Source organism: Bison bison, unplaced genomic scaffold (assembly GCF_000754665.1).
Source record: "Bison bison bison isolate TAMUID 2011002044 unplaced genomic scaffold, Bison_UMD1.0 scf7180017864291, whole genome shotgun sequence".
Lineage (NCBI taxonomy): Eukaryota > Metazoa > Chordata > Mammalia > Artiodactyla > Bovidae > Bison > Bison bison.
Genome location: NW_011494863.1, coordinates 12,403,908 through 12,418,944, shown reverse-complemented (window position 1 = coordinate 12,418,944; position 15,037 = coordinate 12,403,908). Strand labels below are relative to the sequence as shown.

Here is a 15,037-nt window from a genome sequence, read left to right as displayed (position 1 = left end):
AGCTTTAAGCCAACTTTTCCACTCTGCTCTTTCACTTTCATCAAGAGGCTTTTGAGTTCTTCTTCACTTTCTGCCATAAGGGTGGTGTCATCTGCATATCTGAGGTTATTGATATTTCTCCCACCAATCTTGATTCCAGCTTGTGCTTCTTCAAGCCCAGCATTTCTCATGATGTACTCTGCATATAAGTTAAATAAGCAGGGTGACAATATACAGCCTTGATGTACTCCTTTTCCTATTTGGAACCAGTCTGTTGTTCCATGTCCGGTTCTAATTGTTGCTTCCTGACCTGCATACAGGTTTCTCAGGTGGTCTGGTATTCCCATCTCTTTCAGAATTTTCCACAGCTTATTGTGATCCACACAGTCAAAGGCTTTGGCATATACTTAGGTTGACTATTTTTTTCAAATACCTTTCTTTCCTTTTATATGTGATAATGCTTATCATAAAAAATTTAGAATGTATGGATTAAAAAGATGATCTTGTAATGGCTGGAGCTCAGGCTCTGCAGCCATGGTCTCAGGGTTTGAATCCCAGCTTCACCACTTATCACCTGTGTAACCTTGAAGAAGTCAGTTAACTCTTATTCATAGGGTCTTTTACAGAGTCAAACAATTTAATTTACAGATGGATAGATAGACAGAAAGAAAGGCAGATAGTGAAAGAATCTAGAACAGTCCCTGATATTTTGCAAGATACTTAGCAAGTATTTATTAGCATTTATTGTTTTATTACTGAGAAAATTAAAATTGTGTGTAATTCCACCCAGAACTAGTCACTGTTACCCCTTTGATATAGATCCCTTGTACTTCTTTAGTGTGTATTTACCTAGAATATACATCTATACACACACCTACTTTGGGGGGAGGAGATAAATTGATTTTTCACTGCGCATTGTATTAACATCTTGTCATCAAACTCCTGTAGCACAACTTTTAGTAACTACATAGCATTCCAGTGTGTTCCCTTGTTCTTTTAACTAGCCCCTTGGGTTAGGCATTTCAGCAAGTTCAAACTTTTACCATTGCTTATAACATCAATGATACACAGTGAACCCCATTTTGTAAAATCTTTGCCACATTCATGATTTTATCATTAGAAAAACATTCCAGTAGGGTTGGTATGACAAAGTTTATGTACAAATATCTTTTATTTTAGTAAAATAAACATAAAATTTACCATTAGTGACATTTTGTCTAGTCACAGTCCCCTGAAACCATCACCACTGTACCCTTCCAGAGCTCTCCCATCCTAAAAGCAAACTCCATACCCACTAAGCAGTCACTCCCCAACCCCACACTCACCCTTCCAGCCCCCCAGCAACTACCAATCTGCTCTGAGTCTCATGACTTTGCCCACTACAGACACTCATGTGAATGGAATCCCACAGCCCCCACAGCTGGCTTCCTTCACCCAGCATAAAGCTCATCCATGCTGCAGTGTGCATGGACACTCCATTCCTTTCCCCAACACCATTTAAAAAATTTATTCCATTCCTTTTTGTGGCATGTAATATTCCATTGCCTAGGCACCCCACACTCTCTCTTATCCATTCATCTGCTGATGGATGGGCTGTGAACAAATGCCTTCAGTACAAGCCCCTGGTTGATCACCTGCTTTCAGTTCCCCTGGCTGTACCCCCAGGAGCAGAACTGCTGGGTCATTTGGTAATTCTATGCTTAACTTTTTGAGAATCCACCAAACTGTTTTCCATAGTAGCTGTACCATTTTTCAGTTCCAACAGCAATGCACAAGAGTTCCAGTTGTACCGCATCCTTGCCAATGCTCGTCATTGTTGTTCTTCTTATTATTGCCATCCTAGTGAGTGCAAAGGGGTATCTCACTGTGGTTTTGACTTGTATTTCCCTAACGACTAATTTTGCTGAGCATCTTCTCATGTGCATGTTGATTATTTGTATAGCTTCTTTGGGGAAGGTTATCTAGATTTTTGATGCTATTGAAATTTACCTCAAAAAAGTGATACCAATTTTTTTTCATCATCAGTATTTTTATGACTTTCCCCCAGAATTTTTTATCTTTTAAAAACACAGTTAAGATTATTTTATATGTAAAATGTATATACCGTTCTTTTTATTTAACATTGTGACAAACATCTTTGCAAGTACTTCGTCTGCTGCTAAAATGTGTGTAAAGTCTAGACCACTGCACACATGGTTTTCCTTATTTCCTGTGAGTCTAGACATAAAGATTTTAACTACTGTTTAAGTAATACTGCACTAAATGTGTTTTGCCTAAAGATGTGCCCATATTTTACATTATATCCTTAGATTTCCAGAAATGGAATAACTAGAACAGAGGTCTGAACAATTTTAGGAATCTTGAAACATATTGCAACATTAGCATAAAACGTTTTGAAATAGAACTGAAGCCTTTGCCCTGGGAATTTGAAGGGTACTAATGTACCCTGTGAAACTGGGCCTGTCAGTTGACCTCAGTTCACTTTCTACAGTATCTCTGAAACTTACTTTGAATCTCATTTCAGTATCTATATCTCTAAAGTCCTTCCCTCCTTCTCAAAGCTATTATGGGAAAACAGCTTTCTTCTCCAAGCAGAGCATTGACTTGATACTAGTTTTAGTGTTATAAAGATATTAATAAGACAATTTTCCTATTGTAAAAACCCAGAGGGGAAGGGACTGCCTGTCTTGTGTTCTTCCCAACAGTCAGAATTCTTTCATAGTTATTTTTCAGTTGCTTGGCACCTGTTAGGTGCTGCTTAAGGCCTGCCTGGTGGCTCAGTGGTAGAGAATTCACCTGCCAATGCAGGAGATGCGGTTCGATCCCTGGGTTAGAAGGATTCCCCTGGAGAAGGAAATGGCAACCCACTCTAATATTCTTGCCTGGGAAATCCCGCAGACACAGGAGCCTGGTGGGCTATAGTCCATGGGGTTACAAAAGAGTCAGACACAACTTAGTGACTAAATGGCAACAACAAAGTGAAAATTAAATAAATGACTAGAAATATACCATGGGGGAAGTGTAACTGGGAAAGGCTAGTGGTGGTTTTTTTAACACTTGATGACACTTTATTGTCTTTTATTTTCTATTTTTGTTTTTTAATTATTATACATTCAAATGGACTTTCTGATGTAGTTTCATAAACTTTAACACATATATAGATTAATGCAGCCACCACCATAATCCAATATAAAACAGTCCCATCACCCCCAAAATACTCTCAGGCTGCCCATTTGTATTCACATCCTCTCCCACCCTAACCCCTGGGAAATACTGATCTGTTCTCCACTCATGGTTTTGTCTTTTTAAGATTATTACAGAAACAAAATAATACAATATAATATTTAACACTGGCTTCTTTCCCTCATCATGGTGCATTTGAGAGTCATCTAAGTGACTGGTTATATCAGGAATGCCTCCTATTTCGTGGCTGAATTGTGATCCATTGTTCACTCCTCCCCTTGTCCAAGTGGGGACAGGTCATTTCCAACTGGAGGTAATTATGAATAGTGCTCTCCTCAACATTTGTGTAAGGTTTCTGTGTGTTCTTAAGTTTCTTGGGTAAATATCTAGGAGTGGGATGGATAGGTCACGTGGTACATGTATATTCAGCTTTGTGAGAATCGACTAAACTGCTTTCCTAAGGGACTGTCATTTTACCTTCCCATCAGTGATGAGTGAGTTCCACTGTTCCTTTTCACTGACACTTGTCAAGACTTTATTTTTTTGCTGCTCTAATAAATAGGTAGTGATATCTCATTGTGGGTATAATTTACATCTCGATAATGATTAATCATGTTGAGCATCTTTTCTTGGGTTTATTTGCTGTCTGTATAACCTCTTTGGCAGAATGTCTGTTCAAGTCCTACGTATCTAATTAGCCTGTTTTGTTCTTACTGTTGAGTTTTGAGAGATCTTTATGTATTTTGGATACAGGTCCTTTGTATTTACAGATATTTTCTCCTAGTCCATGTGTGTGTGTTTAAGGTTTGTTTGTTTTTTCATTCTCTCATTAATGGTTTTCACAAAGCAAAGCCTTTAATTTTAATAAATTCTAGGTCATTTTTTCTTTGATCAATTATGCTGTTGGTATCATGTCTAAGAACTCTTTGCTGAACTCTAGATAACAAAGATCTTCTCTCTTTTCTTCCAAAAATTATATGGCTTTAAGTTTTACATTTAGATCCATGATCCATATAATCATGTGATTTTCCTTTTTTATACTGTTAACATGGTAGGTTACATTAATTTGAGCCTTCAATTTTTGAACTTGCATTAACAAAACCTCTCTTGGTCTTTTTATATGTTGCTGAACTTGATTTGCTAATATTTAATTGAAGATTTTTGTCTGTGTTTATAAGGACTACTGGTCTATAGTTTTCTTGTACCATCTGTCTGGTTGTAGTATCAGGGCAAAGCTTGCCTCATGGAACGAGCTGGGAAATGTCCCTTCCTCTTCTATCTCTGAAAGAGATTATAGAGAGTTGCACTATATCATTTTAAAATATTCAGTAGAATTTTTCAGAGAAACCTAAAGATTTAAACAGATATTTGACCATGGAGGATACACCAGATAAACACAAGAAAAGACATGCTTAGCCATTTCTTTTCTAGGCAGTATTTAAGTACAAATTTAACTTCAATGGGCTTCCCTGGTGGGTCAGCTAGTAAAGAATCTGCCTGTAATATGGGAGACCTGGGTTCTATCCTTGGGTTTGGAAGATCCCCTGGAGAATGGAAAGACTACCCACTCCAGTATTCTGGCCGGAGAATTCCATGGATTGTATAGTCCATGGGATCACAAAGAGTTGGACATGACTGAGCGACTTTCACTTTTCTAACGTAAGCCCTTAATGCTAAAAATTTCCCCCTAAGCACTGCATTATCTGCATCCTAGAAACTGACGTTTTATATTTTTTGTTCAGTTCAAAATTTCTTCTAATCTCCCTCAAGACGTCCTCTTTAGCTCGTTGACAATTTAGAAGGGTATTTCCTTCTAAGTGTTTGGACGTTTTCCAGTTCTCTTTTTGTTACCGGTATCCAGTTTGATTCCTTTGCAGTCAGAGAACATAGTTTATAGTTCATTCCTTTTTTAACTTGTTACAGCTTATTTTATGATTCAAGATATGGTCTATCTTATGAATGCTTCATGTGCCCTCAGAAAGAATGTGTATTCTGCTGTTGAGTACTTTATAAATTAATCAGTTAAAACAAGTTGGCAGTATTGTTCAGGTCTATATTCTTACTGATTGTCTGCCTATGTTTTCTATCGAGTATTGAGGAATGTTTAGTCTTAACTGTACTTGTGTATTTGTCTGTTTCTCCTTTCAGTTCTGTCGGGTTTTGCTTCATGTAACTTGAAGAATAACTATACTTCTATAGATATTTAAGGTTGTTATGTCTTCCTGGAGAATAGACCCCTTTATCATGATGTAATGTACTTCTTCATCCCTGAAAATCTTCCTTATTCTTAAATGTTGCTTTTTCATTCTTTTACTTTTAACCTACCTGTGACATATTTAATGTAGGTATCTTCTAGGGATTAAAATGAGCTAGTGAACTTTTGAAGATCCATAGAAATTACCATAAATCTGAACAAAAGCCAGAAAGATACTGGAAAAAAAAATGGACAGAGCCTCAGGTATCCGTAAAATAATCCTAAGATGTCTGACATTTGTGTCAGACTCAGAAAGGATGCGGTGCAGAAAAACTATTCGAAGAAGGAATGGTTGGACGCTTCCCAGATTTGGCAAAAAATCATCCTACAGGTGAAAGATGTGTATTGAACCCCAAAGCAAGCCCAAGAAAATCCACACTCAAACATATCTCTTTTTTTAAACTAATGACAAAAAAATCTGGAACAGAACCAAAGAAAAATGGTGCGTTACGTAGAAGAAATAAGTTTGAATGAATTGTGGATTTCTCATTAGAAAGCTTGGAGGCTACAAGGAATAAGAACATTTTAAAAGTGCTAAAATAAAAGAACTGTAAATCAAGAATCCTATCTTCAGAAAAAAATGTTCTTCGGGAAAGAAGGTGAAATAGAGACATTCTAGATGAAGAAACACTAAAAGAATTCATCACCAACAGACTCTTTTTTATGTCATCTCTGTTCCTCTATTGAGCCCCCCAAGTGAGTTTTCACTTCATTTTTTGTTGTTGTTCTAAAACTCCTTCCTGGTTTTAATGTTTGGTTACACTTTCTAATTTTTCATTCTTTGTTTTCAAACTTTGTTTTCAAAGGTTTTTTCACCTTTGTTTCAGGGCTTCTTTATATATATAGTGGCTTCCTTAAGGTCCCTTCATAATTCCAACGGGCTTCCCTTGTAGCTCAGTCAGTAAAGAATCTGCCTGCAATGCAGAAGACCTGGCTTTGATTCCTGGGTCAGGGAGATCCCCTGGAGGACGAAATCTGTGGCACCTCAGTGTTGGCATCTGTTCAATGTCTTTTCTCAGGAGAGATGAGATTTTCCCACTTTGTATGCTGAATATTTAGAGTTGTCACCTGGGGAATTTTGGATTTGTATGCTGAGCAATTTTGTATTGCATTCTGAACATTTTGAGTATTTGAATACATCAGATTCTGGGTCCTGTTTAAATTAAATAAATACCTTGGTTGAGCAGTGCTTTGAATTCTGATCTTCTTGCCCAGTCTGCCTGCCACAATTTACTGTTCAGAGTCTGAAAATAGTTGTGCCATTCATTCTGTCCTGGTTTTATAGCTAAATTCAGGAGACCGGATGGCATGTGCTCCCTTCATCTTACTTGGAACCGAACCTGTCTTGGCAAATTACCTGTCCCATAATTTATCAAAAAGTTTTAAATTCGTTTTTATAACAATTTACATAGTTTTTCTAGAGCTGACCTTATCCATTTTGATAGCTCTATCACATTTATATTACTGAGCATTCTCTTCCTTGTGTCACTGCCGCTATGACCCAGGCCCCTTGCATCCCTGGGCTTTCGGCTGTATTACACTTTCCTGTTCTCTGTCCTGTTTCCCATCCCACCCAGTGACTGGTCATTTCCCTGTTGTCTTCTTTCAATTGAGACAAGGTTGGAATTTTCCGAAAGGAACTTTGTAGAGGAGGCAGGATGCAAGATCTTCCCAGGATCTCATTTGTTTCCCTTTCCATGAGCTTCTATTAAATATCTGCTATAGTTCTAGTTCAGCCCCAAGCCCATGAGATAGAAAGATGAATACAAGCACTCTCAGACTCTTGACCCCTATGGTCCCAAGGGGTCACCTGGGCTCTCTGGCCCTGTGGGGTGAAGTATCAGGGCTCTGAGCTCACTGCGTCTCCTTTCCCTCCAGTCCTCCAGGCCTCCTATGAGCAGGACAAGGAAGCCCTTACCCACTCCTTCCAGGAGGCCAAGGCGGCCCTGCAGGTGAGAAGGGTTGGGCCGTGTGAGTCTCTGTGATGTGGCCACCCTGCTGTCAGCTCAGGAGGTCTTGGTCTGAGATGAGGGTTGGCCTCTTTTTCAGGGATGGTTGGGAGCATCTTGGAGACGTCGTGGGCCTGGGGCCACGGTATGATTAGAGCCGAGGGTGGCTGCGCAGTGAGCTGTGGAAGAATGAAGGAAGGCCTCTGACCCAGATTGACTGGTCAGGGATTTTCTAGAGAGGGTGAGGTCTAAGCTGGAATCTGAGGGTGGGTTGGAATTTTTCAGATGAGAAAGGGTAGGAAGAGTGCCTTAGCAGAAAACAAACATACAAAAAACACGTGTTTAAACGCATGGAGGAAAGGGGAAAAAATACAGAGTAGCTGTGGAACTGAAACAAGTCCAGGAGACCTGGGTATAGAGCATGAGGGGGAAACAGTGGAGGCCAGAGAGGGAGGCAGGGACCAAACGATGGGAGTCTGTGAGCCCCAGTAAGGGGGTGCCCTATCCTAGAGGCGACGGACAAAGTATGGGTGGAGGAAAATCCTTGACAGGAGAGCAGTATGGAGGCAGGCATGTACCTGGCAGCTGCAAGAGTGATGTGATGTTGGCTGCAGGAGAAGGCATGTAGAGGGAGCAGTGAGAGAAGAGACAGAGCAAGGATGCTGAGCCTGGCTTGCATGTACTTTGAATGCCAGTCTGCCACCAGCCGTGAATACCCTGACATCATCCCCAAGGGTATGGAGAGCTGGGGCTGTATGTTTTGAACAGTGGTTGAAGTAGCTTAAGCCTGCAGTGCTGGGTAGAGCAAAGACAGACTGAAGAAGCCAACACTGACCCCTCCCCCAGGGGTGGAGAAGTCCACCTCCAGCCTTATGAGCCAGGCTTGCATCATCTCCTGTCTGCTCCCCCCTCCAGGAGACCATTGACAGACTGAGCGCACAGCTAGAGGCCTTCCAGGCCAAGATGAAGAGGGCAGAGGAGTCCATCCTGAGCCGAGACTACAAGAAGCACATCCGGGTAGGTGGCGGTCCCCACAGCCTGTCCTCCTTCAGTCTCCAGAAAGGTCCAGATCTGGGCAACAGGAAAGGCCAGTCCCTCTTCCAGGTTGGGGCTAGAACTGATGCTGTTACCTTAATGAGGGTCTGGAAGAAACAGTGTCCCCATGTCACTGAGGGGGAACATAAGGATCAGAGAGAAGCACGTGGGTGGTCAAGTGCTCATGCTCTGGACTCAGAATGAAGTGCCAAGAGCAGACCTACCACGTAGCAGAAGCAACTTAACCTCTGTGAACCACGGTTTCCTCGTCCGTGATGGTGCGGGCGCAGCAGGCACTGTTGGAATAGAGTAAGATACAGCACGTTAAGCACTTGCCACAGGCCAAGAAGGGGAGGTGACTTGTCAAACACCGTTGGGGGCAGAATGGGGAGGAGGGAGGTAGCCCACTCTCCCCACTGCTCTCCCCTCCCCATGCTGGCTGGTCTAAGGTCACTCTGTGTTCCTGTCTAGGAGCACGGGAGCCTCAGCCAGTTCTGGGAACAGGAGCTGGAGAGCTTACACTTTGTCATCGAGATGAAGAATGAGCGAATCCATGAGCTGGACAAGCGGCTGATCCTCATGGAGACAGTGGTCCGTGGCTGGCAGCAGCTGGGATGAGGGATGGGGAAGGGGGCTAGGGGAAGGCAGGCTTACGCTTCCACTTTCTGGGTATTTCCTCTGTCATGTGTGCAGAGGGTAGGTACTGATTATACTCTGAGGAAGGCCTAGCCTGGTCCACACCAGCTTTGACCTGCCGCCCATGCTGGCCCTTGAGTCCCTGGGGCTGGTCTGGGCCCAGCAGTGGCTCCTTCTCATTCTGGTCTTGTACTTTTTGACTATGCGCGATGCTATCACTTGGGTGACACCAGAGCAAGTAGCCTGGCTAACCAGGAGGGCCTGGAAGATGTCACAGGTCTGGCAAGGGTTGAGGAAGGAGTCAATGCCGGAAAAAAAAAAAAAAATCAGACAGATATGGGAAATCAGAGTCAGCAAGGACGGGCCTGGGCAGTGGTGGGCGTTAGGGACACCGTGGCTTTGTCTCCAGAAGGAAGGCCTTGGGGGATTTAGGATTGAATCCAAACAGATTATGTTACATTGTCCTAGAAGAAGTTCCCTGGCCTCTTGTGTGCCGCACAACATAAAGTTAGACCATTTCAGTGGACCCTTATCCATTTTGTTCAACCATTTTTTGTGGATTAGCATAACAGATACACTTACATTTATATACATTATTTATTTCTGTCTTTTGGAGAACCAAACTATTTTTTTTCTCTTGGGAACTGATGGAGATTTTAGATGGTAGTGGCTGTCTTCTTTTTTTAATACTCATCTGGCGAAGTGAAAAGTTGGCAGTCCTGTGTTCACGCCTTAGTTGCATTGTTCCAAGTAATCTTAGTGCCTCATGAAATGTAACATTTGGTCTAAAGTGAATCAGTGTTTTTGGTGGCCACGGATAAGAGGGAGGTGATAGCACACGTTGTGCCGGGGGCTTTCTGAGCTCACTCTGATTTGTTACAGAAAGAAAAAAATCTGCTGTTGGAGGAGAAGATCACCACCCTACAGCAGGAGAACGAGGACCTCCACGCCAGAGGACGCAACCAGATGGTTGTGTCAAGGTAGCTGCTCCCATGCCCTGCTCCTCCCAATCCCACCGCTTATTTTTTGTGAATTTCCAGTTGGGAGAGTCTCCAGGAGCCCCAAGCCTGTCTGGGGGGAGGAGGTTGGCTCCTCTTTGCTTGGGGGTCAGGAGTCCCAAGGGACCAGCTCTGCCCGGAAACAGAAGTAGCAGGACTGATTAATATCTGTTTATCCCCATCCCAGCTGAGTGGGCTCCATGGGAAAGCCCAGTTCAGGAAGAAGGAACAGGAAGCTTAGGGTTCAAGAGGCCAAAAGAATGACTGAATCAGTGGTAAGGGGTCGGTCAATGACAGCTGAGATCATGTGTCAGATGTAATTTGTTGACAACATATTATCTCATCTAATCCTGATCATTATACTGACTCTGAGAGCCGGTCCTGTTAGCATTCCCATTTTGCAAGTTTGCCCAGAGTGAATACCTGGGGCAGAATTACACTTCTTAGAGGTGGAGCAGATCTGAACCCAAAGCTGAGGGCCACCTTGGTCAACAGCTGGAGTTGCCTTTTCAAGTGGGGCCACCGGGCAGGCTTTCTGGAGGAATGGGCTGGTCTTTGCAGTTGCTGGAGGCCCCGAGAGGTGGTCCCCTCAGGCAGCGCTGGCTTTGTGTCCACAGGCAGCTCTCCGAGGACCTGCTTCTTGCCCGTGAGGCCCTGGAGAAGGAGTCGCAATCACGGCGGCAGCTCCAGCAGGAGAAGGAGGAGCTGCTGTACCGGGTCCTCGGGGCTGACGCTGCCCCTGCCTTCCCTCTGGCCTCTGTCACCCCCACTGAGGTCTCCTTCCTGGCCACATAGGGCCTGGGCCTCTAGGATGCCTGCGGTCACAGCTTCCTCTCCAGGACCTAGTAGAGAAGGCAGCAGGGGCCTCTTGTCCTTTTCCCAGAAGGGGATCAGGGCAGGAGTGACACGGGGAGCCAGGGTGTGTGCCCAGCAGGCCCTGGGGGCTTGGGCCACACAGAATCACCTGGGGGCTGCCTAGGCCCTGAGCAGCGCCCTCCCTCGAGCCAGTGCAGAGGACAAGCAAGAGGAATCCTTTTGTTCCCCGCCCCACCCTGACCCTTCTCTCTGTTCAGGTCAGGGAGTACTGAGGCTTTCCCCAGGGGCAACCGTGCCACACTGGGCATCCGACCAAGAGGGAACATGCCCCTGGTCCTAACTTGTCAGCTTTGCTGCCAGCTCCTCAGTGACCTAACTTGCCCCAGCCACCTCACCCCGCCTGGCCTTTCCTCAGCCTGTAAACCAGTTAGGGCAACTGAACAGACCGCCCTTGAGTCACTCACTGTTCCATTCTAGACTTGTCTGAAGGTCAGACTAGGGGCTGGGGGGTCAGCAGGGAAGGGTGGAGACCGCACGCTGTGAAATCAAAGTGGGGAGGCACTGGAGTCCCTTGCCCCCTGGGCAGAGCATCGGGCACGCCACCGGCCCCAGGCCCAGAGTCTGGTCCATCCAAGGGCTAAGGCCAGAGCTCCTCCTCCTGGACCAGGCAGGGTTCACTTGGCACCTTCCTGCTCCCGCAGCCTCAGCACCATCAGGACTCGGGTGCCCCCTAGTGGATCTAAGTACCCTCAACAGCCAGAGCTGGAACCTCATCCCTGTGCAGATGAGGAAACCGCGGCGGGGAGAGGGACCCAGAGCCAGGACTGGGGCTCATCTGTCATCTGAGCGTACTTTGTCTTCCTCCCTGAAGTCTAGGAGGTCAGGTATGAGACGTGGTCTTTCTCCTTGCTCTGTTTGCCCCACCCTGACCAGTCTCTCAGTCCTGCTCTCCACTCAGTCCCTTCTAGCACCCCGACCCCAGGCCTGTAGATCCTGGCCCTCAGCCTCCCCATCAGTGCAGAGGGGTGGCTGGAGGAACTAACCTCGGCAGGCCTGTCTAGGCCTGACCATCTGTGGATTCAAGATTCTTCTCAGGAAGCACTGGGTCATCTGGAGACAGTAATAATCCCGTCTCTGTATCAGCATTTTGATTAAATGCCTTCACATACACCTCGCTCCCCTTCTGTGAAAGATCCTCCAAGCAGCTTCTTTCCAAGCTTTAGCAGAGGGCACACTGAGATCACAAGATCCAGTGGGCCTTGCCTGAGGTTCCCAGCCCCCAGGGGCCAGCGTGTAGGAAAGGTCGACTCATGGGAACAGAGGTTTCCTGCATCAACCCAGACCGCTTTCTTCATTCCCCTCCATCTGGGCTTCATCCATTTCTCCTTCTAGGTATTCAGATGTAACTCTGCTTCTCCAAACCTGTGCAAACACATTATCCAGGAGCCTTGGGGACAGCTCTGGATGTGAATGGTCACAACCGATAAAAGAAAGGGTGGCCAAGTAATTTGGGAAACTCTAAGTTCACTCAAGTTACACAGCTCTGCTGTTGGCTCAGACAGCTAAGAATCCACCCACAATGCAGGAGACCTGGGTTTAATCCTTGGGCTGGGAAGATCCCCTGGAGGAGGGCATGGCAACCCACACCAGTATTCTTGGCTGGAGAATCCCATAGAGAGGAGCCTGCCAGGCTAGAGTCCATGGGGTCGCAAATAGTCAGACAAGACTGAGCAACTAACCACACAGGTTCACTCAAGTTACACAGCTCTGCAAACTGCAGGACTTTTCAGATCCTTTAATATGCTAATGTGCACTGCAAATTCACAAAGAAGGAGCCAAGAGTCCAGCGTCTCTTAAACATCTTTAACCAAGTTTCTCCCCCAACCTGAGCTCTTCAGGCTGCAGAATGCAAATTAGAAAACATTGTTCTAATTGAGAAGGGCCGGGCCAGGCTGGAGAAGGGGCAGGTTGAGGGAGGTGGGGTTTCCCTCGTGTAGCCTGTGGTGGCTGTGAAGAGGTGAGCTGTGGTCATACCTTCACCCTGGGGCAGGCAAGCTATGGAAAATAAAAAGAACACGTGATACTGCATTCATCTGGCCTTGCTTTCCTGGGAGAGAGAGGAAGTGGGTCTTTACACAAAGCCTGTGCTGGGGGCAGCGTTCCTTGCTGAGTAAGTCTTGGGAGCTGAGGGACTCACCAGCAGTTCTGGACTTCTCAGGAACTGGCATCCCATGGGCCCTGGCCTTACCCAGGCTTGGTGTGGGGGCTGAGGCTGGAGTAAAGGCTGGCTCGAATGCTGCCTGTCAGAATAGGCCAAGGCTTGGAGTGAGGCCCTGAGGCTGAAACAAGACGTGAAAGCACTGATGGGCTGGCAGAGTGTAAGGGTGATGGTGAAGGTTCTTTCTGCTTTTTAGGGGCACCTCCTAGAAAATCCCATGGACGGAGGAGCCTGGTAGGCTGCAGTCCATGGGGTCGCTAAGAGTCGGACACGACTGAGCAACTTCACTTTCACTTTTCACTTTCATGCATTGGAGAAGGAAATGGCAACCCACTCCAGTGTTCTTGCCTGGAGAATCCCAGGGACGGGAAGCCTGGTGGGCTGCTGTCTATGGGGTCGCACAGAGTCGGACACGACTGAAGCGACTTAGCAGCAGTAGCAGCCTTGGCATCAAAACCACCAAGGTTCACACAGTTACCTACCCCTGCTTCTACCCACTGCCCTACACCTGCATGCCAGGGGTCAGGGTGCAGGGGGACACAAGGACATGGGTGGTAGCTGTCCCCACACCCTGGGGTTCCTGGCCTGGCAGGTATCAATAGCAGCATCCCTGGCCTAGGTCTTTTCCACACAGAGGGTGCTCCCTGCATCCCACCTGGCTCTCCTAGCACATCATGTATCGCTGTGGGCCTGGCGCTGACATCAGGGGGTGGGCCCAGCTGCAGGGACAAAATTTTACTGTCTATCAGCTGCTCCATGTGCTGTCTCTGAATGGGGCATGGTGGGCAGGTAAGAGGCACAGTGAAAGAATAGTGACGTGGCCACCGTCACATGTCAGTATCAGAGCACCTGAAAGGCCAGGTATCTGTGGACAAAGATAAGCTGTTCAGGTCCCTGGAGAGAAGCTGAGGGCTCCTCCCCAGTGGAGGAGAGACATAAGGTAACTCGGTACTTCCTGGAATGGGTTTTGTCGCACTCTTCTGTACCAAGATCGCTGAAGCTCGGATGGCGGGTTTAGGGGAGAAAGAAGGGTCTGCCATGGAGAGAAGGGGAGAGACATGGGTACACACATGTTGAACTGATTGTTAGAATGGTTGGAATAAAGATCTGAGTTGGAGCCTGAACAAAATAGCTGGGTATGAGGACATAGAGCTCACCTCCCCCCACAAACACACCAAAAACACATCTACGTGTGCAATAAGCCTCTCAGAATTCTATCTGGAAACTGGAAGAGTTCCTGTGTAACCAAGGCTACGAAAAGATTCCCACAGAATCAGGTAGGACGGGAAGAAAAGCACTGGGTGAGCACCTGTGACCCTGGAAGGGGACTGAGAAGGAAATCTGATCACACGAGTGGACACTCATCCTGGGGAGTGAGCGGGTGGAGCCACAGACTGGACGTTCCAGTCCTAGGGTCCCACACAGAAGGGACAAGCCCTTGTGGCTGCCTGGAGAACCAGTGGGACTGACAGAAATGCTGGCAGAGCCTAGACTCCACTCATGAGGAGTACATGGGTGCTGACCTGTCAATAGACAGGGCAGAGAGGTCTGCCCTAGCAACAACCACCTCACCGATCTGAGCGAATGCCCGGCCCCACTCAGTCCACACCACAGCCTGGCACTGGGTCTAGGACAGCCAGGATCTGGGAACAGAGCGTCTAGGGATGCAGAGGCGACCCGGGGGCCTGGAGTGTGTGTGGTCCAGGTGGGGCAGCAGTGGCCACTGTGGCACCTGCTCTAACAGCATCACATGGTCTTATAATAGCTGTAAATGCAGTACAATATGTAAAAGTTTTGATTCACTATGTTGTATGCTTTTAACATGTCATATACTAACCATACTTCAATTAAAAATTATGAAAATGAAACTTTAAAAGAGGGAGACATTGGTCCCATCCACTGCCACCTCTAAAGTGGGGAACTGAATGCAGTGTCCCCTAGGCCAGGGGGTTGGTCATCTGACAGGGAG

At 46.1% G+C, this 15,037-nt stretch overlaps 1 protein-coding gene across 1 annotated transcript in view; it reads left to right on the top strand.

Annotated features, from left to right (window-relative positions):
- The window catches only part of CCDC69 (coiled-coil domain containing 69), a 35,550-nt gene extending 22,612 nt beyond the window's left edge, over positions 1–12,938 (top strand). Inside the window, exons 5-9 of the mRNA XM_010850593.1 lie at positions 7,295–7,368; positions 8,281–8,382; positions 8,872–8,991; positions 9,919–10,016; positions 10,652–12,938. Coding sequence (XP_010848895.1) covers positions 7,295–7,368; positions 8,281–8,382; positions 8,872–8,991; positions 9,919–10,016; positions 10,652–10,829 — 572 coding nt within the window. The 3' untranslated portion in view covers positions 10,830–12,938. The remainder of the gene's footprint in view (positions 1–7,294; positions 7,369–8,280; positions 8,383–8,871; positions 8,992–9,918; positions 10,017–10,651) is intronic.
- Positions 12,939–15,037: the final 2,099 nt, after the last annotated feature.